We start from the raw sequence: 23,957 nt of genomic DNA, 5'->3' as shown, positions 1-23,957 counted from the left end.
ATTATTTTCTATATAAAATTGTCCATATTCTTATTATAATGAGTTGCTGCGATTCAGTTTGCAAAGTGGGCTATGGCCACGTTTGGACAATGACATTTACAATAGATAACAGCTACAATAGAAGTGCAAAAAACTCATCTTTTGTTCAGCCAGATAAGAGGATTGGTTTAGGTTAAAGGGAATTGGTCAGCTTTATTTGCTGATAAGGCACGATAGCGGTTACAGATATTAAAGATAATGTCCAATGGAATACAACTTATCTCCTTCCCGCAGGATAGGTGATAAGTGTCTGATTGCTGGGGGTCTGACCGCTGGGATCTCCTGCGATCTCCCGTACGGGGCCCTGGCTCGGCTTCTCTAACGTGACTGACACACGCAGCACTGAGGCAGGGCTGGTGCAAGGATTTTTGTCACCTTAGGCAAAAGCTAATTTTGCTGCCCCCTTGACTCGCCCTGACATGCCCCACCTTACTACTGGGGTGAAACACTGTAACAAGCCCCCTCCTGATGTAATTAGCTAACTACTGGAGTAACACACTAACCTATCTCCTCCTCATGCTGCTGAGCGAGTGGTTTGGATGCAGGTTGTCTAACTTTCTTGTAGCAGGCATAGCAGCACTCTAGGTGGCTGCCTATTTTGGAAGGTTGATACACGCCCCCTCCATTCATTTCTATGGGAGAGGCGGAGGCACAGTATTAATGTGTTTCCACCTGCGTCAGTGCTGGGTGTGAAACATTTCCAGAAGCAGAGCTGGGGCCCCATACAGAAGATCCCAGAGGTCGGACCCCCAGCGATCAAACACTTATCCCCATCTGCAGGATACGTTGTCTTCCACTGGACATTATCTTTAAGATATAAAAGCAAACTACCTTTCCTGAAGCTGGTGGTGGTTGCCACACTTAAAAAAAATATTTGTGGGGCTAAAATGGAAAAAAATTAAATTTTGCTAATTTTGAGGGCTTCTGTTTCTATGCAGTGCACTTTTAGGTAAAAAAGACACTATCTTTATTGTGTAGGTCCATAAGATTAAAATGACACCCAACTTATAAAGGTTTGATTTTGTTTTACTTCTGTAAAAAAATAACTTTATGCACGAAAATTAGTAGGTTAAACATTCCCTCTTCTGACCCCTATAACTTAGTTTTCCTTATACGGGAATGTCTGAGGGCTAATATTTTGCGCCATGATCAGAAGTTTTCATCTGTATCATTTTTGTTTTGATGGGTTTTTGATCGGTTTTTATAAAACTTTTTAGGGTATACAAAGTGACCAAAAATATGCAATTTTGGACTTTGGTATTTTTTACGTGTGCGCCATTGACCGTGCGGTTTCATTAACCTTATTTTTATAGTTCGGACATTTACGCATGGGGCGATACCACATTTTTATATAGAATTTGGGAAAAGGGGGGTGATTTAAACTTTTAATAAGGAAGGGGTTAATGTGTGCGTTTTTAAACTTAAAAAAAAAAAATTATTTTACACTAAGATTTTTAGAAGGAATCATTTGACTCTTCATACAGATCAATGTGGCTCCATAGAATCCCATTGATCTGTGTGCTCGATTGATAAAGCCCGGTCCTGCAGCAGCCGCCGTGGAAGGAGAGGTAAGTCCTCCGGCTACCTCAGAAGTGGATCGCACTGGAGGTGGGGGGAGGTTTGGGTTGGGTCTGATCCACCCAACTACACCAGGGAGCAGTTAAAGGTACCTTTAGACAGCGCATGTCGGCTATTAACTCCGACCCCCAGCAACAGGAATCAGATGGGGGCTGGCCAGTATGGCACGGCCTCGAGTCGGGAGCCTACGCCATAACTGTTTAACGGCACATGGACATGTATACACGTCCATGGTCGTTAAGGGGTTAAAAGGGTTTACACAACACAAAACATTTATGACACTATGTTATTACCTGATAACTTGGTAACCCACCTTTAAGACTGCCACTAATGAGGAGACTGAGGTCCCCAGAGACCTAGCCCACTAGATGAAATGGCAACCAGAACCAGAAAATTTAGCTGTCTCTGTATCTCTCATAGATTTGAATGGATAGAGGGGCATGTCCACCATTTTTTTTGATAGGGCCTCATTCACATAAGCACAGACCTATTTTTAAGCTCCATGATGTGTAAAGAATGGTGATTAACACTGAAACATCCATACAATAGTCAAAGCCTGGAAACTGTTTTGGTCACTTTATTAAATGCGATATTAAATATAATAATTTTTTTTTTTTTTTTTTTTAAGTTTCAACTACTAAACAGCACTTTCAATGGTGAAAACACATAGGATATTTCCATTTTCTCAATGCTCGCCCATTAAAAACACAATTTCTGTCCTTCAGTATATTACAAATAACAAAAAACCTGCGCTGTTGAAAGTAGTAACTCTTCTATAGTACTTCTACGGTACTTAATATAGAAATCAAAGGGCAGGAAAGAAAAAAGGCAAATTTCCACAGCTGTATGATTTCAGCAGCCAAAGCTGATTAGATGAACTGAAACTACTATACAACTGAGACATACATGTACAATATCACAAATACCAAACGCTTTACATCCAAAGTAACAGCATCAAAATGTGGAGAACTTAGCAGGCAAAACTGTAATGCAAGCAACTCTGTTTTAACTGTGCTTAAAGGTAGTGCAACTAGTTAAAACGCCAAGAATGTGTTTAAAAAAAAAAAAAAAAAAAAAACTTCCACGTATTTCTAAGGTTAAGAAAAGTCTGTGAATATTGGTTAAAGCTTGATGCTTTACTTACTGCAGACAGCATATGCATCTTAAATGTCTACTGACAAATTGGTGTGAGTGGTCCGTGGTGCAAGTCCTCGTCACAAAACTTGCTGCATTTCACAACCAAGAGTCCTGTTAGTTCAAAGTCTGAAGTTAGTTGGAAGGATGCTGCTGATCTACCAAGATGTAATCGCGAACTTATAAGTAAAAAGCTGTTACTTCAAAAAGGCAAATATACGCTTTTTGCTTTAATAAGGAGCAACTGCATTTTCTCTTTTACATTTAGGTAAAAACAAAATCTTATTACAAGACATTTAAAGCAGTTAGAAAGCACATACATTTTTCTTTAAACATCTGAACATTGTATTAATTTGACAGATCATTAACTCAAGTAAATTCTGACTTTCACTACTTATATGCAAAACTAATGAAACATTTAAATAAAAATATAGAAAGTATTGTAAAATGTTTTTTCTGTGAACCTTTTTTTGGAATCATAGTGGCTTTGACTTTGCAACTTCCCACCATAATCACATAGCTGGAAGCTTACAGTCCAATCCAAAGGTCTATATTTTTGTATTTCTAGGTACTAGTATATTCTACACCAGTCAACAGAACAAGTATCTTTATTACATGAAAAAAAGGGTCGATCTTAACAGCAAGTGCTAAGAAAAGTCTAAATTGTTTCACTGCTTCTAGTGCAGCCATGGCTTGTGAGTCCATATTCAATGGTTGGCCATGATACACTATGAACTAAAGAAAAATGTGCAGAGATCCCACAAAAATTTAGAAGGGCATAGAACTTAAATGAGTAAAATAACAAAACAAAAAAATAATAATAATAAAATGCCATCTGCATACAAAGGCCTGCAGTGAAAACCCCCCACAATGGCCTGCATTTATTGTCCTTGCTAAGAAGAAAACAGTCCACAGTCAGTGTAAGGAGTCACTGCCATTCATTTACATTAGGATTAAATCACTCTAGTCCCCCCTGATTAAGGTACAGGATAGCAAATGTCTTATGACTGAAATGGCTTACTTCCATCAGGCTGCCCGAGAAAAACCACATGCTGGTAGGTAAGGTGGTTCCTCAATACTATGAGCATATTGCAATAATGGCAAGAAAAGAAGCAAAACTAATCCCATTCTAGGAAAGAAAAACAACATTAGCAGGACACGGATTAAATGTATAATATTCCTCCAATTGGTCCAGATATTCCACGAGTGTATTTAACCATCCATATAGTGGTGTGGCTAATCCACAGCAAGTGTTCAACAATATGTTTAGCTGGTGTATTTCTCAAAGGTCAAGAGTTGAGCTGAAGATATGCAAGTAAAATGTGTTAATATTAGAGATCCAAGGACTAATAGTTGTGCAAATTCAACTGACTGAAAACATGAGATAATTCTAACACTTTGTGGCGCAGTTCAAGGGCAGAAAAAAAGAAAAAATGTTTAATGTAAACACCTATTATGTACTATAGCACTATGAAAAAATAAAAACAAACTATATTTACAAAGGCACAATAAAAACTTATATAGCAATACATGACAGACAACAGGAGCCTCAACATGAACAAAGTGTCTATTTACGTATTTTATCCACTAGGTCATTCTCAAGTGATTTTAAGCCTAGAAATCTGACGTCAAAACTGGTTTGCCCCTATAGGAGTTTGTGATTGAGGCTGGGTATATATCCTTTATACGTTGCTCAGCTATATCTTCCATGAAGTGGCCAACAACCATTGGTTATGCAGTTTAGCAACAATATCAGTACAGATTGGTTACCTATTCCTGGTCTAAAAACAGTAAATGGTTTAGAAAACTAGTACATACTTTGCACTCTAATTCCATAAAAATTTCTACAGTGCAGCAGATGTCCTGAGCTGCATATAGAGTGCATTAGCTACTACAGAAGATCATGTTTTGCTATAAGATTATTAGCTTGGTGAGTGTTACCAAGCTGAGTAGAGGGTGAGTATACAGAAGGCATGGTTTCACTAAAAACAGGTCTCTTCTGCAACCAGTCAAAAAAAAAAAAAAAAAAAAAAAAAAAAAGTTTCTATGGCCCCCATGGGCTCTGCTTAAACACAGACAGAACCGGATTAACTGCAAAGCTGCTTAAAAGGTAAAGTCTGCCATTCAAAAAGGAGAACAAACCAAACACTCATGTGTTATGTTTTCTACAGTATGTCAAAGCCTTAAGAGTCCTAGACAAATGGGAAAAAGAAAAAAAAAATTAAGAATGACTCTCTCATTGAAACAATCCAGTATAGGTCTTAGTGCAATCTCATCACATTTTTTTTCCTTGGGAAGGTCCAGCAGTTTTGCCTCTGTTGGGAGTTGGTGCTCTCTGCATTGGGTGGTTCTGCATACCAGGTTGATACATTCCTCGCAGGTCAATTTGTGGAAAGTTAGATGGGTTCACAATCATGTTTGGAGACTTCTGCATCATCAGACGGTTCAATGCTGCTTGCTGCTGGAAGGCAATCTGTTGTTGCTGCTGTAATCTCCGGGTCATCAGTATTTGCTGGACACAGCCTATTAGCTATGAGGAGAGACAACAATAAACTGATTAACTGACTGGGGTCAGTGTGTCTTATAACAGATTTTTCCCATAACTAGCACATATTAGAGATCAGCGAAGTTAGTGATTCGATTCGTCACAAACTTCTCAGTTCAGCAGTTGCTGACTTTATCCTGCATAAATTAGTTCATCTTTAAGGTGCTCCAGTGGGCTGGAAAAGGTGGATACAGAACTAGTAGACTCTTTCCTAGGTCTGTATCCACCTTTTCCAGCCCACCTGAAAGCTGAACTAATTTATGCAGGTTAAAGTCAGCAACCGCCGAGAAGTTTGTGACGAATCGAATCACTAACTTCGCTCATCTCTAGCACTTCTGACACTAGCACTTATGTCCCAAAGGCTGAGACTCCTACCCATCTTGAGAAAGCTTAACGGGGTATTCCAGGCCAAAACTTTTTTTTTATATATCAACAAGTTAAACAGATTTGAAAATTACTTCTATTAAAAAAAAATCTTAATCCTTCCAATAGTTATTAGCTTCTGAAGTTGAGTTGTTGTTTTCTGTCTAACTGCTCAATGATGATGTCACGTTTCGGGAGCTGTGCAGTTCCTATGGGGATATTCTCCCATCATGCACAGCTCCCGGGACGTGACATCATCATTGAGCAGTTAGACAGAAAACTTCAGAAGCTAATAACTATTGGAAGGATTAAGATTTTTTAATAGAAGTAATTTACAAATCTGTAACTTTCCGGAGCCAGTTGATATATATAAAAAAAGTTTTTGCCTGGAATACCCCTTTAAAACAAGGACTGAGAAAGCAGCACTGATGGCAAAACGGAAATCATGTAACAAGACACCAGACTTCAATCTAGTGTTTACACCACACAGATCACTACCACTTTGATTCCAATAGCTGCCACAGATACATTAACATTTTATCTAAACATTGGTATAGCTTACTGTGGTACTTTTGACATGAAACAAAAAAATGCCCCCCAAAAGAAATTTAAACAATAAAAAAAAAAAAACAGCAAAGGGGTATGAGGTGTCGTCTTTTCTAAAACATTTCACTAATGGGGTGTTCTCACAACTGAAAGCTATCCCCTATACATAGGGATATCTGCACTACTTGATTACATTGAAGAGCAGGAATATGATCTCATAATTACACTTCCTATTCTATTCAAACATTGGGACAAATTTATTACACAGAGGAAATAAACCTTTGCTGCCCATAGCACACGATCACAGCAAAATGTTTCTAGAGTATTATAAGAAATGAACGGTGTGCAGTGATCGGTGGCAACAAGAAGTGTATTTCTGTGTGGATCCAACTTGCAATCCTCATCAATGCTTAACAAGCTAGACTGGAAGTGGATTTGAATGATGACCTGTCATATTCACTATCCCTATGACCAAGCTAAAAAGTCCGGTCATAGTAACATTTAAAATCAATACATTTTCATTCAGAATATTTTGGTGTAATTCAGGACTATTCTGGTTAAATACTGTGCATTTGGTCAAACAGAATAACATTGTGTTATCTCAAATATCCAACAGGGGAGAATGCTTTCTGCTATGAAATCAATTCGTCAGGGACACCCCACCAGATGTAAAATCCATTAAAATTATCCCCATCACTAATAGGCTGGTATCCAGAGGGCAAATCCTGCAAGCAGTAAGACTCCGTGGCAGGGCCACGCTGTTCTCTCATGTTCAAGAGTTTACAATTAGAAATAAGACACATGAGGGCTGCATCTACCTTGCAGCAGAAATAAAACAAAACTCACATTTTGTTACATTAACCCCTTAAGGACATGCACGGCACTGCATATCGTCACTTCACGCACAGTGCCATACATTTACGGTGTGGCTGTGACGTGAGCGCTGATGTCTGCCATTAACTCCTCAGATGCCGTGATCAATACAGATCACGCCAACTGCGGCACATAAAATGGCTGATCTGATCACCCGAGGCACTGCCGCAGGGATCAGATCAGCCAAGATGGCGGACGGAGGTCCCCTCACCTACCTCCGTTCGTCTCCCGGGGTCTTCTTCCTTTCAGCAGACCAGAGCAGAAGAACGCCGATAATAATGATCAGTGCTATGCCCTATGCATAGCACTGAACAGTATTACTAATCTAATGATTGCTATAAATAGTCCCCTATAGAGACTAAAAAAGTGAAAACAAAAGTGAAAAAAAAAAAAGTGATGTCAAAAAGCCCCTCCCCAAAAAGTTTTAAATCACCCCTTTTCCCCATATTAATACACAAAAGCATAAAAAACTAGGGATCGACCGATTATCGGTTTGGCCGATATTATCGGCCGATATTCACGATTTTGGACATTATCGGTATCTGCAATTACCTTGCCGATAATGCCCCGCCCCGGCCAGAGACTACCGCCGCTGCCCCATTGCCCGGTTTTATAATTACCTGTTCCCGGGGTCCACGCTACTTCAGGCTCCTGCGACTTCCTGCGCTATTGCTGTGCAATGACGAGTGACGTCCTCAACGCGACGTCACCGTCAGTGCGCACAGTGACAGCTCAGGATGGAATATCGGTATAAGTTATTGGCTATCGGCCTGAAAGGTCCTAGATTATCGGTATCGGCCCTAAAAAAATCAATATCGGTCGATCCCTATAAAAAAAACTATCAAAAATAAACTTATTTGGTATTATCGCGTGCGTAAATGTCCACTATAAAAATATTATTTAAATGATCCCCTATGGCAAACGGCGTAAACGTAAAAAAAAAATTAAAAGTCCAAAATTTCGGCTTTTTTGTCACATCAAACCGCAATAAACTTTACTTTTTCCAGAAGTACGACAAAATCAAACCTATATAAGTAGGGTATCATTATAATCGTATGGACCTACAGAATAAAGATAACGTGTTATTATTACCGAAAAATGTACTGCGTAGAAACGGAAATCCCCAAAAATGTTTTCTTCAATTTTGTCGCACAATGATTTTCTTTTTTGGTTTCGCCATAGATTTTAGGGTAAAATGACTGATGTCATTACAAAGTAGAATTGGTGGCGCAAAAAATAAGCCATCATATGGATTTTTAGGTGCAAAATTGAAAGGGTTATGATTTTTAAAAAGTGAGGAGGAAAAAACTAAAGTGCAAAAACAGAAAAACACTCAATCCTTAATGGGTTAATAGCGGAGCTCAATTTGGAGCAGGAATGCCGTTTATTTGTCCAGAGCCTTGTGAAGGCCAGAACATTCCGGAGCAATGTGTGCCCCAAATAACTTGGAACCTAGTGACTGGAATGATTTTTAATTGTGTGAAGCCTGTTGTTGGAAACAAATCCAGGAAACACTTGCATGAGAAATATATAAAAGGGATTCCACAGGAAGGATAACACACTACAGCTCACATAACGTGCAAGTGAAAAGTAACCCTTTAACTGCCAAGGTGGTTGGTATTTGTTGTATACAATACTTATTTTATATACAACACATGCTCAATCTTTCTCATGAAATCCATGTGAAATACTCACCATCTGCTGCTTGGTAAGAACATCATTGTAAATGGCCTCTCGTCTCTTGATTTCCAGCTCTTGGCTTGACTGTCTACTTAAAGCCAGAGACTGGACCTGGGACTCTGACAAGGAAGGATTTTCCTTCCACTAGGGAGAAGAAATTAAATGATGATCAGAAAAGTTCAGAAAATGTAGAGCTGAAAAAGACATCCTCAGAATCACTTACCACTGTAGCAATAATATCATCCAGAGGTTGGATCCTTGCAGATGCTATGCTATTTGTTGCCTCCACCACTTTTTCTCGGCCTTGGTTAATAAGATCCTTGAGGACAGAGGGGAAAATGATAACTAGAACATGATTTACTGGTCTATATCATTTGTTCAAAGCAAGATTTAACAACTAGGTTTTATTGTGTGGTTTCATTCTCATTTTAGTGATAATTTAATAGAGAGAAAAAGCTCAGGAGTGCATTTCATGAATGAGAGATAATTGTGTAAACAGATGGGTACATAATGTGAACAGTATGTGCATCCATACCAGCATAAGGCTTCTAGGTAAATCTCTAAACAGATTATCAGGGGAAATGTACATTTTTAGCCTACCACTCTGAACGCATGTATCCGTTTGGATTATATTACTTACCTCCAGTTGCGAATTACTCAGTGAAGACAATGCTCCCAAGTTTAAGGGCATGTAAGGTGACTGAGCAGCATTGAAATTGATTTGAGAGTAATTGAGCCCAGTTGCAGCTGCCATGTTGAAACGACTAGTCAAACCCTGAAACAAAAAAGGCTTTGGCTTTAATGTACAGCCTAAAACTATCTTCTTACATTAGAACAGGGTCGACAGAAAAGTAACCAGAGAATATTATTATTTTTTTTAATCAATGTTTGTCTAGGAGGCACAGCGAATGCATACAAACATAAAAAAAATGTTAAATAAAACAAGCCAGCACTAACACTGTTCTAGTAGTTTTGACCTAAGCAGACAAAAAAGTCATATCTACTACTGACTTCAGCTTGCAATACAGTATCTATGAATACTTTTTAAGCTGTGTCTAGACAAACCGTGAAGTATGCCTTATAGGGTATGTTCACACTACGGAATCTCAGAGTGAGGAATTAGGTCAGGTATTTAACTCAGAGATTCCAATTGGAAGCATAAATCCTTTGGCAGTAGGACCGTGTGGACCTGCGCTCTCATTATTGACGGCAATGCTGTGCTCATTTAATTCCAGGTTCATTCTTTTGGCAGATCAATTTGAGCAGAGGAACTGTCCGCCTCTAAAATTCTGCAGTGTGAATGTGTCTGCGGAAAGGTTCACAGAACAGAATTCTAGATCGCACTACTGCTTGCAAATTCCGCAATTCCATAGTGTGTACATCCCCTTAAAGGCAGACCTTCAGCAAACTACATTTTGTAACTTACGTAAATCTTTCCTCCTTAACAGATTTGATGCGCAGGATTTGTGACTGCAGATTAGAAGCTGTGCTCAGTCATTTAGTTTACATCGAAATCTGCAGCAAAATATCCTGCGCATCAAATCTGCATATGTGTGAATGTACCCTTAGAAAAAAAACATTATTTGAGCTTGAAAGGGATTTTTAGCACAAAGATAAATAGATTGAAACTGATGAATTATGTGGAATTTCTAAAAAAAAAAAAAAAAAATTTTTCCTGTTTGAGAGGTATGTACTTATTAATTGTCCATGTGTGGCGTTTGAATTGCAGTTACCCAAAATTGTCGTAACCAAGGGCATCAACTGTGACTTCATATTGCCTGTTAGTCTCTTGTGAATGCAAGCAAGGGGATGATTGTGGGAAACTGTGTACTCTCTTACATAGCAAGAGTTGCGAGAAAACTTGGAAGTTTCAGTAGACATGGCTTATCTTCCTCAGGGATCTGTACTAGGACCTTTTGTTTAATATTTTTATTAGTGATATTGCAGAAGGTCTCAATGGCAAGGTAGGTCTTCTGATTTTTAACCCCTTAAGGACAACAGACAAATATATACGTCCTCATGCGCTCATACTTCACGTATCAGGATGTACATTTACCTCCTATACATGAAAGGAGCTCAGGACCAAATGAATTATGAAACTGACCCTTTTTTTTCATGTTGTAACCAATATTCATTAGTGTAGCTGTATATCAGTCAAAGATTAGATTTTTTTATTTTTAACAATCAATAAAGGCTAGTATTAAACTATTATGGTACAGAATAAGGCTGCACGATATATTGCAATCACAATCGAATCGAGATAATTACGGATTGCAATAGAACGATTTTGCCCTTCGCAAAATTCAGTGATTACGCTAGTAGGAGAAACCGTGAGATTCACAAAGGAGGGTCTGGGCAGCACGGGAGCTGCTGGTCCTAGCAGCAGCTGTATGCTCAGCTTTCATACAGTGTGGTCCAGCCCCTCCGGTGTGATTCTCACAGTTTCCCCTTCCAGCAGTGCTCAACGCTGGTAGGTTAACCTCACCACAGCTGGCTGCCGTTTATCTATACAGCGGGTGTATGAGGCAAGCTAAGGAGCTGGGTGATGGCCGTCATTAACCCTATAGACACTGCGATCAAAGTTGATAGTTGTGTCTAAAATTCCGAAAACACATGCCGGTAGCTTAGTGAAGCTGATCGGGGCACCTGCGGGGTCCCGATCAGCTGAAAGGATGGGCGGAGGTTCCCTACCTGCCTTCGGCTTGTCCAATAATGCAGGCAACCTCAGCAGCCAGTAGTAATGGAGTGCCGATAACACTAATCAATGCTGTACTATGGCACAACATTAATCAGTGTCTACAATCACAAGATCGCAAATAATATTTCTCATGGCAGTTTTTTTTCCCTAACAATGTGTCTCCATGCTGGGAGTTGTAGTATTGCAACAACTGGAGATACACTGTTAGGAAAAAAAAAAACTGCCCTATGGGGACTAAAAAATTGTACTAAAAAAATAAATAAATAAATAATAAATGTAAATTGGGTATTGCTGTAATGGTATGGACCTGCAGAATAAGAAAAAGCGCACTGCGTAGAATAGCCGACCCAGCTATCGTTAGAACAATATACAATGCAATAAATACACATAATGGAACTCTATTTACAAATATTATAAACATTACATGTGTTACAGGGCCAAGCCTCTATATACTGAACACCTCCCTATTTTATGTAATCTGACTCCTGGCACAGTAAAAATAAGGAAAAACAAGGGGGTGGGATACCTATTACCTTCCCTGAGGGTGCCAAAGTCGAGCCTTCTGGTCACCACTGCAGTCCTACTCTTCCTCTGGAAACAAAATCTCATCAGGATTAGGAAGAGGAGGACTGCTGCAGGGACAGGAAGACTTGTCAGCTAAATGGGATAATCACACAATTCCAGGATAAAGGAGTATGAACAAAACTGTTTTATATTCAATGATGTTGCCCTTTGATCCTCTAAACATTTTCCTCAGCACGTAGACTTACCTTCTTCTCAGCTTCATACTCATCCCATGCTGCCTTCCTTTCTTCCTCTGTCAGAGCTTCTTCCTCTTTGTGGTCCAGGAGGGAATCATGCTCATGGTAGGTCACAATCTGTTCCTTCCTACTCTGTAACAACTCTGCAAGAACAGTGTCCTAGGGAAAAGAAAGAACACTTCTTAGCTTGTGCCTAAGCTGCATGTACTGTTTTTTTCTCTGCTAAACTACAGGATCCTTGATGGACACCCTTCCAATAGGGTCAATTGTGCTCAGACCCTAGGCCAAACTGAACCTAGCCTTACAAATATTTGGTTTTCTCCACTCCAGGACTTTTTATGTGGACTGGAACCCAGCAGTAAAGAAATAGACATGGAACAAAATGGTACATGTTAGCCTAGGACCCACAATACCCACTTCCGTCATTGTAACAAATCATAAGGGTACATTACATATACAGTAGCTAATGATTATTTTAATAATCGAATAGTTGCCGATTTAATCAATTAATCGGAAAAAAAATTCTAAATGCCAAAAAAAAAGGGGTTCAGCTGTTTCTACTTGAAAATTAAGTACAATGGCCATATTAAAAGTTTCTAGCATGTGATGTGACCAAATTTTGGACTTTTTTTACGTTTACGCAGGTTGCTGTACAGAAAGTGTGCAGTACATTTGATTCTGCCACATGGGTAACTGTCAGTAAATCATTAACATTTAATTTTAATAGTTCAGACAGTTAGCCACGCGGCAGTATCAGATATGTAAAATAAAAAAATAATAAAAAAAAAATTTTCTTCACTTTTTTGTATAGCAATATGAAAAGGCGGAGCTAATTTTTATTGGGGGAACGGTTTACTTTTTTTTCTTTTACTTTACACTTTTTATATAGCACTCCTTTACACATGGGGGTATGTGAAGACTGCAGAGCATTGCACCCGTCCCATGTCTGTAGTACAGACTCTGAAGTACTACAAATACTAGGGTGCAAATGCTCTGCACACAACCCCATGTACAATGCACACCGCTTTACCCATGGGGGTATGTGCAGAGCATCGCATCCTAGTGTCTGTTCTACAGACACCAGGGTGGAATGCTCTGCACATACCCCAATGGATAAAGCGGCATGTACTGCATACCGATATACACAGAGGTATATGCTCTGCACATGCCCCCATGGGTATAGCAGTGTGTGTGTGTGTGTGTGTGTGTATGTATGTATTATATATATATATATACATACATACACACATATACACACACACACTACTATACACATAGGGGGGTTATGTGCAGAGCATTGTACCCTAGTGTCTGTAGATGACACTAGGATGCAATGCTCTGCAGATACCCCCCGTGTGTGTGTGTGTCAATATGCAATGCGGCAGTAACATTGGCAGGGCGCATTAAACAGCAGGACACTAGCCTATCGGCAGCAGTAGTATGGGTGAGGTCCTCCAGGCCAGCCTGAGGCTCCATGAAATGGAGGCACAATGTACAGAGCGTCCACAAGCGGTGGGGGAGGGGAGAAGCAGCAGCAGCTGCACGCGTGATTGGTGAGCAGTGGGTCAGCGGAGGATGGGACAGGGACTTGAAAAGAGGCTGCGGCCTAGCATCTGATCGCACACCTGCAGCAGCCTTATGACCACTGGCACCCGGACAACGAATCGGACGATTATTAGACAACAAATCCAGTTATTGAATTTCATCGATTTTCTTGAATAATCGTTGCAGCCCTAATATACAGGATTATAGTTAAGTGCGAAAATAGCTAACAATTCTTAACATGGGAGATTTTAAATAATTAGAACATTATAGTAAGCTGGTAATAAAGTAATTGGGTGGCTGACTGAAAACAAAGCAAAGACAAAGACCAGCCAACATATAGCACTGCTTAGCTTGTGTTTCTCTGTACACTCAACACAATAAGAACACAACAAACCTCAAAACTAGGTAAAAACTAATGGGCTGTGACTGCCAGGCCTTGTAGAAACTTCATGGAAGGAATTCAGATTTATTTTCTGAACTCAAAATCTGGCTGTATCATAGATAAAATTTGATTCTCTATTTTAAGGTTCATGGCTGATCTACATGAACTAATAATATATAGAGCGTATTGAGGTTTCAGTGCTTTTGGACCACCCATAGAAACATCCGAGACAAACACTTGGCAACACAAAATGCCAAAATACTTTATAACTACTGCTGGAGTTGTATCATATCCACTGTCTCAGTCTAGGACAATACATGTAACACACAGAACAAGCTTATTACAATAGGCTCAGATATTGCCAACAAGCTGTCAGCACTTTGTGGCCACTGGAATAGAACCAACACCCTATTCATCAGCTTATGGCCCCTCTGAATGCTATAGATAATGGATACATTTTACTTATGCAGTTCAGTTTGTAAAGGGGTATTCCAGGATTTTTTTAATTGACTATGCTACAGCAGGGGTGTGGAAATTTTATAAAAAAAACTACTTGTCCAAGGGACTAAAGCTGAACACAATCTACTTGTCCCTCAAGAAAATCCACTTGTCCTGGTAGATAAAATAATTTCCACCAAAATAGTACGATCCCCCCCACTAGACCACCAGGGATGGTTATAAGATCCCTTTAGTCACTGCTGACAGCGGTGATCTAATGGTTTAATAGGTGATCGCAGCAGGTCAGGATATTAGCGGAGGGAGAGCTGTAGCTCCTCTTACCCCCGAGACAACCACAGATAAGTCTACATGTAACTTTTTGATCACCATAAAAAATTTCTCATATGAAGTGACCAAAAATTAACAATTCTGGACTATTCTTTTACATTTACACCGTTCACCGTACGGTTTAATTAACATCATATTTTAATAGTCTGGACATTTCCACATGCAGAGACACCACTTATGTTTATTTTTGTACATTATTTTTATTTAAAGAAAATTGGAAACTTTTATTAGGAAAGGTGCTTATTCACATGTATACAAACTTTTTAAAATATTTTAATCACTATTTTTCACTAGTTTTGCAACAGCTGGAGGCACCCTGGTTGGGAAACACTGATATACACCATACATATGCACACATCATACATACACCTGCCGCTCCCCCCCCCCCATCATACATTACATACACACATCACACTTACACTCACACCCTACATATACAACCACCCTTCCTGCCGCCGCCTGTATTCTCTGCCTCCTCACCTGATCCGGCCATGAGTGGACATCAGAGCTGTAGTCACCGCCGGTGTGAGGTGAGATTTCCGTCCTCCCCTCACCCCCCCTGCTCTGTGTTTTTCCCCGTGCAAACAAGCAACCTCCCCGTGGTGGATTAGGTCCCATGGAGACGGAGACAGATCAGGGGGAGGGACAGAGCTGTGTGCGGGGGATGGAGCTGTGCACGGAGCTGTCTACATCCCTTCTCTCACCCTGCTGTGTCTTCTGAGCTGCGTCCGTCCATCCTCCGGGAGGGGAGATAAGGGGGGTCTGCAGTCAGCTGGAGGCCGCCGCCCCCTCCATACACTCTGAGTGCTGGTGTGAGGTGGAGACTTCCATCCGCTCCTGTGCCTCACACCGACATTAAAGAAAAATAAGGGGGACGTCGGTCTGTCCCTGCTAGCCCGATACAGGGCTAAATCTATGAACAATTCACCTGCCCGGCGCCCAAAACTACTTGTCCCGGGCGTCGGGCTATAGAATTTCCACATCCCTGTACAGGGGCTGTAAAGTTAGTGTAGTTCATAATATAGTGTCTGTACCGGTGTGTGACGGTTTTCTCACAATTCTTCTGTGATTTTCATCCCAATATTTATTTTTACCAGCATACAAAATGACTGTTGTCTCAGATTTTTCCCAGGTTGCAATGCGGCCAAGACCTGACTCACTAGTCAGCTGATGACAGGGAGCCTGTCTGCTTCAATGGGTGGAGCGATCGCTTGGTGGGAGAAAGATCAATCTGCAACTAATGCAACAGCAATAGGCACCCTGATTGAAAACCATAGGACTTTTGAATGGAAGCAGCTCATTTATGTTTCAGTGGTTGGGGTGGCTGATGTGTGGGAGGGAGGAAAATGGAATTATGGGATTTGTAGTAAAAATGAAAAAAAATAAAACTCAAAAAGGAAATACCATTTCACAAAGCGCCATTTAGCCCCAAGACAAGTGCAGATCCTTCCTAAGCATGTCCATTACTGTCTGCCAGGTACGTACTAAAATCACCTTATGGTGGAGAACCCCTTTAAAGTTCATACCAGGTAAAGATACCCAATATTGCCCAACTTTATAAAAAAATAAAAAATCTTCATCTCTCACAGCAAAATTACATAGTGCCATAATATGTGAGAATTTTGTTTGGGGTAACTTAGGAGAATGTCGGTGCATAGGGAGGACTGCAGCTGCTATTGGAAAACAATATGTTGCTTAGTAAGTATAACCCCAAAATAAAAACTGGGGTAATGCTATCAGCTTCTCTGATCTGCATTACACAACACTGTCTTGGCGGGAATAACCTTTAGGAAAAAAAAAATATAAAGCTAATATTTCAAAGCTGCATTTTTATTACATTTCTGGGATTAGTGATAAGCTGCCAATTTACAATTATAAAACCTGTCATATATAATCTGCCAGCACTAGGGAAGAGAGCCAGGTTTAGCACTCCCATCTTTTAACCCCTTTCCTCCCTGAATGGCAATAATTGTTTTGGTAGGGGGAAGCCATAAACTCCATTTATAGTTAGTCGGCAAAACCTTCAGAAATATTTATATTTGCTTTAAAAGAAATCAACAAAATAGTTTCATAAGAAATTAGGGATGCACTGAAACTACAGCCTTCAAAAATTATCGGACAAAAATAGACTTTTTGTCATTTTCGGCTGAGGGAATTTTCCGCCAATAATTTTGGGGTATGTGGCTTAACATACCCCAAAGATAGGATGGCAGCCGGAGGTCTACTTACCTGCCTCCTGCTGCCATCATGGGGTCTTCTAAGAAGTAGATCACAGGTAACACTGATTAGTGCTATGCATATGTGCCATAAAAGTAAAAAAAAATAAAAAGTTTGATAAAAGTGAATAACCCCTCTTTCTATTTGAGTAAAATAATTTTAATAATTTAAACATTGATTTTTAATCATCACATATCAGGGGGAAAAAATTAAGCGATAAAAAAAAAACCATCAAAACAAGAATAGTACCGATAAAATGAGTGCTCAAAAAGACGCAAAAAATTAGCCCTCATACATCCTAGTGTACGGAAAAATAAAAGAAGTTATAGGGGTCAGAATTGGACAATTTTAAATATAATAATTTGTTCAATAAAGTTTGACTTCTTATAAAAGTAGAGCAAGATTAGAAAAATGATATAATTTGGGTATCAATTTAATCGCTCTGACCTACAGAATCAAGCGACCCTATTATTTTGGCCATAAAGTGCACTACATAAAAACCCAAAAGTTGCAAAATTGCGGTATTCTCTTCAATTTTCACCCACAAAGACTTTTTTAGTTTCACCTTACATTTTATGGTAAAATTAAAGGTGTCATTACAAAGCACTCATATAGGTCTGTAGGGGGGAAAATAAGTAATGGCTCTTAAAAGGCAAGGAGGAAAAAGCCAAAATGCTAAATTGGCATTTTTGTGTGTCCTCAAGGCCAAAATGGGCTGTGTCCTTAAGGGGTTAAAGTAGGGGCGTGGCTTAGAATTTACTTTGGCAAGTCCGACAGAAGAAGCGCAGTTGGTGCCAAGTGCCAGCAGGATCGCCCCATCTCCCCCAGGATCAGCACATCTGAAGCAGGGCCAGTACGTAATGCTTGCAGCATTTTTCCCACATTGACCCATAGTTTATAAGGGGGCCGGGATGTGATGTTTATTTTGTTATTAGCATGGAGTTTTAAATTTCAGATTACTTAAATTCACAAATTTAACAAAAAAATTCTAATAACATTTTCCAAAAACTAGGTTTAAATAAAGTGGGCGGGGCAATGCATATTCGGTTTTAGGCCAAGCACAGCCTAAATTTTCATTTTTGGACCTAAATTTCCCATTCGGTACATCCCTATAAGAAATCCTATCGTAAGAAAAAAAAATTGGTACCTGGAAATGGCAGCTGTCTTTGTCAATGAAGAGGGGGAAATGGAGATTTATCAGTACACTACCTCTAGTACTCCTACAAATAAATATAATCGTTCACGGTAACCTACTTTTCCGTAGTAGTAGTTTGGCAATGGTCCACAGACTTGGGTTTACTTAATACTACAATGCCTTGTGTTCGATAATTTCCTATCTACACATACTGGCTTTATTTTGTCTTGTATTACAATAGGACATGTAATGGGATTCCTTAAAGCAGACTTTGAGCTGGTGTAAGAAGTAAAAAACACCTCCAATATACATGGATATAGGTTGATTGGTGATAATCCGGCCTCCCAGGGATGTGGAAATCCACTGTAGAGGTAGCCAGAGAGCTTTCCTCTCCCTCCTTTGCTGCCGTGGATCTGTATTTGACTGAGCCTGCCTGGAGCAAGCTCAAGCAAATGAGCACAGATCAATGGAGTTCTATGGAACTTAACTGATCTGAATGAAGAATCTAATTATTCCTTCTTAAGGTCTATTCCCACGTACAGTATCCTGCGCAGATTTGAAGCCATGTTCAGTCATGTAATTCACTTTGAAATCTGCAGCAGAAAATACTGCGCATCAAATCTGCGCAGAATAATGTACATGTGAATAGACCATTAAAGTCTTAAAAAAAAATGTACTAAATGCTTATACACACACGTTTACCCCTTTCATATTAAATGTTCACATCAATAGGGGGGGGGGAGCCCTTTCAATATAAAAACATTTAAACAAAATAAAAAATTATTTGGTATTGCCATGAGCATAGTTATCCGAACTATTAAAGTATAACATACAGTGGTCTCTCAACATACGCTGGCCCCGACATACGATTGTTTCAATATACAACATCGCTGGTTATGTATACTAGATTCGTAGGGACAGTAGGTTGATCCAGAGATTTATTCTGACTGCCATATTTGGAGTCGGGAAGGAATTTTTACCTCTAGTATGAGGGTTTTTGCCTTCCTCTGGATCAACTCAGTAGGGACTCATTAGGGATATAGGTTGAACTTGATGGACTCTGGTCTTTTTTTCAACCTTATGAACTATGTTACTATGTTACTATGAAAGCCTCTCAGAAGCCATCGTATGTGGAAAGGAGCATCGACATATGATGCTTCTGTGTCAGTGCCATCCGGGAAAATGACTGTTCTCTGGAGGTGCTGACTGCTGCAGCTGCCGTCAGGCCGTTTGATCTGCCCTGTACACTAGGCTTCACAGTATCCACACTGACCGCCGCTCCTGGAAGTGGGGGACATAAAGGAGGCGTATGCTAACACACTGGCATCCAGTACTCCCAGACCTCTAAGCCGTTGGCACAGTTGTACTTGGCGGAGTAAGCCAAGGGAGCAGGTGGCGGCGCATTGTAAGGCGGCGTAATTTTATTCAACCAAAGGAGGCTGAGAGCTGGGCCTGCATGCACAGAGCCCCTGCCGGCACCGTCAGCAACAAACTGAAAAGTGAGTACAATGATTGTCAAAAAGCGCTGAGGATAGGCTGTTGGCATTCCTGCAGGGCACAGCCAGCAACTTCAGGGACGAGGATTCTGCTATCATTGTTTACACCTGTTCACTGGTATGCATATATGTACATTGTATATACTTCGGGTGCTCTGGAACCAATTACCTGGTTTCCATAGAGTTATGGACTCAACATATGATTGTTTCAACATACAATGGTCATCCTGGAACCAATTAATATCGTATGTTGAGGGTCCACTGTATACCCCGTACAGTCAATGGCGTAAAAGTAAAAAAAAAAAAATCAAACCGCAGAATTGCATCCCAGAAAAAAAAAGTGGTAAAAATGTCTGATCAATACCAATACGGTACAGATACAAACAGATTACGCGCAAAAAATTAGCCCTCGTACAGCTCAGCATACGAAAAAATTTATGTTATAAAAGGTCAGAAAATGGCAATTTTTTTTTAATCACTAAAACATGTCAAACTATAGAAATGTGGTATTGCGCCAACCTAAAGTAGCAAAATAACATCTTCGTTTGACCACATGGTGAATGGTAATTTAAATTTTTTTTATTTCCACACCCCTATGACATATTAATTATAATTTTTTTTTTTACAAAAAGTGAAGCTGCTCAAGGATGCACAGATGCTTTTACAGGAGAAGCTTCACTAGAGCCCTTCCACACAATATAGCACTTAGGAGGCAGGAAGTATGTATATAGTAACATAGTTCATAAGGTTGAAAAAAGACCAGAGTCCATCAAGTTCAACCTATAACCCTAATGAGTCCCTACTCAGTTGAACCAGAAGAAGGCAAAAACCCTCATACTAGAGGTAAAAATGCCTTCCCGACTCCAAATATGGCATCAGAATAAATCCCTGGATCAACGTTCTGTCCCTATAAATCTAATATACATAACCAGCGATGTTCTTACTCTACAAAAATGCATCCAGACCCCTTTTAAATTATTTTACAGAGTTCACCATGACTACCTCCTCCGGGAGAGAATTCCACAGTCTCACTGCTCTTACAGTCAAGAACCCCCGTCTGTGCTGGTGTAGAAACCTTCTTTCCTCTAAACGGAGAGGATGCCCCCTTGTTATAGATACAGTCCTGGGTATAAATAGGTCATGGGAGAGATCTCTGTACTGCCCACTGATATATTTATACATAGTTATTAGGTCTCCCCTAAGCCTTCTTTCTAAACTAAATAACCCTAATTCTGATAATCTTTCTGGGTACTGTAGTCCTCCCATTCCCCGTATTACCCTGGTTGCCCGTCTTTGAACCCTCTCCAGCTCCACTATATCTTTCTTGTACACTGGTGCCCAGTACTGTACACAGTATTCTATGTGTGGTCTGACTAGTGATTTGTAAAGCGGTAGAATTATTTCCTTGTCGTGGGAATCTATGCCCCTATTGATGCACCCCATGATTTTATTAGCCTTGGCGGCAGCTGCCCGACACTGGTCACTACAGCTAAATTTACTATTAACTAAGACTCCCATGTCCTTTTCAATGTCAGTCGTCCCAAGTGTGCTCCCATTTAATAAATAATCCCAGCCCGGATTTTTCCTCCCCATGTGCATAACCTTACATTTATCAGTGTTGAACCTCATCTGCCACTTGCCAGCCCAAACCTCCAACCTATACAGATCCATTTGTAACAGTGCACTGTCCTCTATTGTGTTTACAGCTTTACAAAGTTTAGTATCATGTGCAAAGATTGCTACTTTACTATTTAACCCCTCTACAAGGTCATTAATGAATATATTAAATAGGACACGACCCAAGACTGACCCCTGTGGTACCCCACTAGTAACAGTCACCCAATCAGAATAAGTACCATTGATAACCACCCTATGTTTCCTATCACTGAGCCAGTTACCCACTTACCCACATTCTCCCCCAGCCCAAGCCTTCTCATTTTATGCACCAACCGTTTATGTGGCACTATATCAAATGCTTTGGAAAAATCCAGATATACGACATCCAGCGATTCCCCATGGTCCAGTCTGGAGCTCACCTCCTCATAAAAGCTGATCAGGTTAGTTTGACAGGTCTGATCCCTCAAAGCCATGCTGATATGGTGTCATACATTTATATTTATCAAGATATTCCAAAATAGCATCTCTTAGAAAACCATCAAACAATTTACATACAACAGGTATAACATGCAGGTTTTGAGCACACGAAGTCCTTGAACAGAAAAAGCTTAAAGATCACCAGGATGCCTTCATTTATGGCTGAAAGGACATTTTAACAACATTTTAAACTGCTGTAATGTAGAAGCACTGGTCAGGGATATCCATCATAGCAAAGGTTTAACACAATACTGAAGAGAGGCCGGGAGACAGCAACAGCCATGACTATAGTGCTGATGATACATTTAGTACAAATGTCAAAAAATTATTCCATATGAAGTTAAGGAGTTTATTGGATTAATTTTGAACTTTCTTTCTGTGAGAGTAACTATTTTAATCTGAAAATTGCCTCTATAGGGTGTCAGTCATGGTAAATTATAATTGTTAGGATATTAATGTTATAGACATAAGGTACAGTATATTCATTGGAGAAAATCCTACATAAAAAAAAAAAAAAAAAAAAAATTAACAACCTCAGGCTGTAGATTGCAAATTACTACAAAACTGAGCAGCAATTTCCCTGTATTCCTATCTATATCAAATTTGCTTCAACTGCTTCAAAGTATATAAAAACAAACCCCAGGTGCAAAACATAAAATAAAAGAAAACAAATTATCAAAAGGAGAGGATGGAAGTATGAGAAAAACACATAGCACTGAAATTATATGATGAAAGCTAGAAAATGTAACACACTTGTCACAACGAAACCTGCTAGGGAGGGAAAATTATACCTTTCATCATGCTGCAAAAATCTGAATGGGTGCAAAAAATCTCTTTTAAAGCTTAGTCACATAAAAATTCTTTATAAAACTTGCTTCACTGCCTGACGATGCACCAAATCATACAGAGATGTCCAAAGTCCTTATTCACAGACTGTAATGCTCCTCCTTATGTCTTCACATCTTACATACACAGTCAATACTTGTCACAATGAAAATGCCAAAAGACACACCAAGAAACAGTGAAAAAGTTATTCAGCATGCTAGTAAGACTAACCTCACAGTGTGTGAAACACAAAAAGCTAAACATTGAAAATACAAAAAAAAAAAAAAAAAAAAAAAAAAAAAAGGACTCTGCTTTAGGATTTGGATTTAGCCTTCAATATGATACCAGCTATGCACAAAATCATTAGTTCCTATATTTGTTAAAACCCAGCCCACTGGCTCTGTCCTCACTTGTATAATAATACCAGCATGTAATTGTGTTATTCCAGCATTTCCTTTTCAAGAAACCCAAGGTAACAATGTACACACAAATATCTGAGATCTCCATAAAGAGATAACCATGTATTACAAAGACTTTAACAATGATTTTAGGCAGGCAACCCCAGTGTTCAAAGCTTAGTCCTGAGGAATTCAGAGTCTATTCAAACAGTGCTGCTCCCAACACAAGTTTAATGTAGCATCAAGCTGCCCCTAAAGCTCTCAACAGCTGCAAGGTCATTGTTGGTGGCCTGTACCCAAACTGATTAATTCACATATCAGCTGGTAATGTTGCTGAACTCTTCCTCCAAACTCTAAGAGGTTAAAATAGGCTATTGTTTACTTCGCTAAACCTTATCCTACTAGCTTAAATATGATCTCCAAGGTAAGGCATTCCATCAATCTCTCCTTGAAAAGGGACGTGTTTCCCTTCCGAGATGAAGGCCATTATTCCTCTTTGCAAGTCATCTAATATTCAAGTCAAGCTTCAGTTCACACTAGGTTCTCTGGCATTATTTGTCTGTGGGAAAGATCTATGCTGGATAAAGTGTGTGCTTGAAGGAAGGGAAGGGTAATAGGCTAGCGGGTTACCTTTCACAGAACCTCTGAAGTGAAAAGGAAAGAATGACTCTTGGAATATGCTCAGCAGACGTCTAGTAACCCGCACTACTCCTGCAGTAGGCTGTTTTTCTGCAGGTTTTCATATTCCTCTCTTCGCTGGACACACATGAAAAGCTCTTGGTATTTGTTTTATTGCAAAAGTCCCAAAAAGTCACGTCTAAAGGAGACCTGCTCATGCTGTTCCAATAAAATTTACCAAAAG

At 39.7% G+C, this 23,957-nt stretch overlaps 1 protein-coding gene across 3 annotated transcripts in view; it reads right to left on the bottom strand.

Moving 5' to 3' along the window:
• Nucleotides 1-2,178: 2,178 nt before the first annotated feature.
• Nucleotides 2,179-23,957, bottom strand: part of ATRX (ATRX chromatin remodeler) — a 252,284-nt gene continuing 230,505 nt past the window's right edge. For all 3 annotated transcript variants that reach the window (XM_056540843.1, XM_056540841.1, XM_056540842.1), the window contains 5 exons: nucleotides 12,227-12,376; nucleotides 9,399-9,533; nucleotides 8,982-9,077; nucleotides 8,774-8,902; nucleotides 2,179-5,281 (listed from right to left, as the gene is read on the bottom strand). In XM_056540843.1, the coding sequence (XP_056396818.1) occupies nucleotides 5,027-5,281; nucleotides 8,774-8,902; nucleotides 8,982-9,077; nucleotides 9,399-9,533; nucleotides 12,227-12,376 (765 nt within the window). In that variant the 3' untranslated portion in view covers nucleotides 2,179-5,026. The remainder of the gene's footprint in view (nucleotides 5,282-8,773; nucleotides 8,903-8,981; nucleotides 9,078-9,398; nucleotides 9,534-12,226; nucleotides 12,377-23,957) is intronic.

Source organism: Hyla sarda, chromosome 9, assembly GCF_029499605.1.
Source record: "Hyla sarda isolate aHylSar1 chromosome 9, aHylSar1.hap1, whole genome shotgun sequence".
NCBI lineage: Eukaryota > Metazoa > Chordata > Amphibia > Anura > Hylidae > Hyla > Hyla sarda.
Note: the sequence above shows the minus strand (reverse complement) of the source record. Positions and strands in the feature narration are given on the sequence as shown.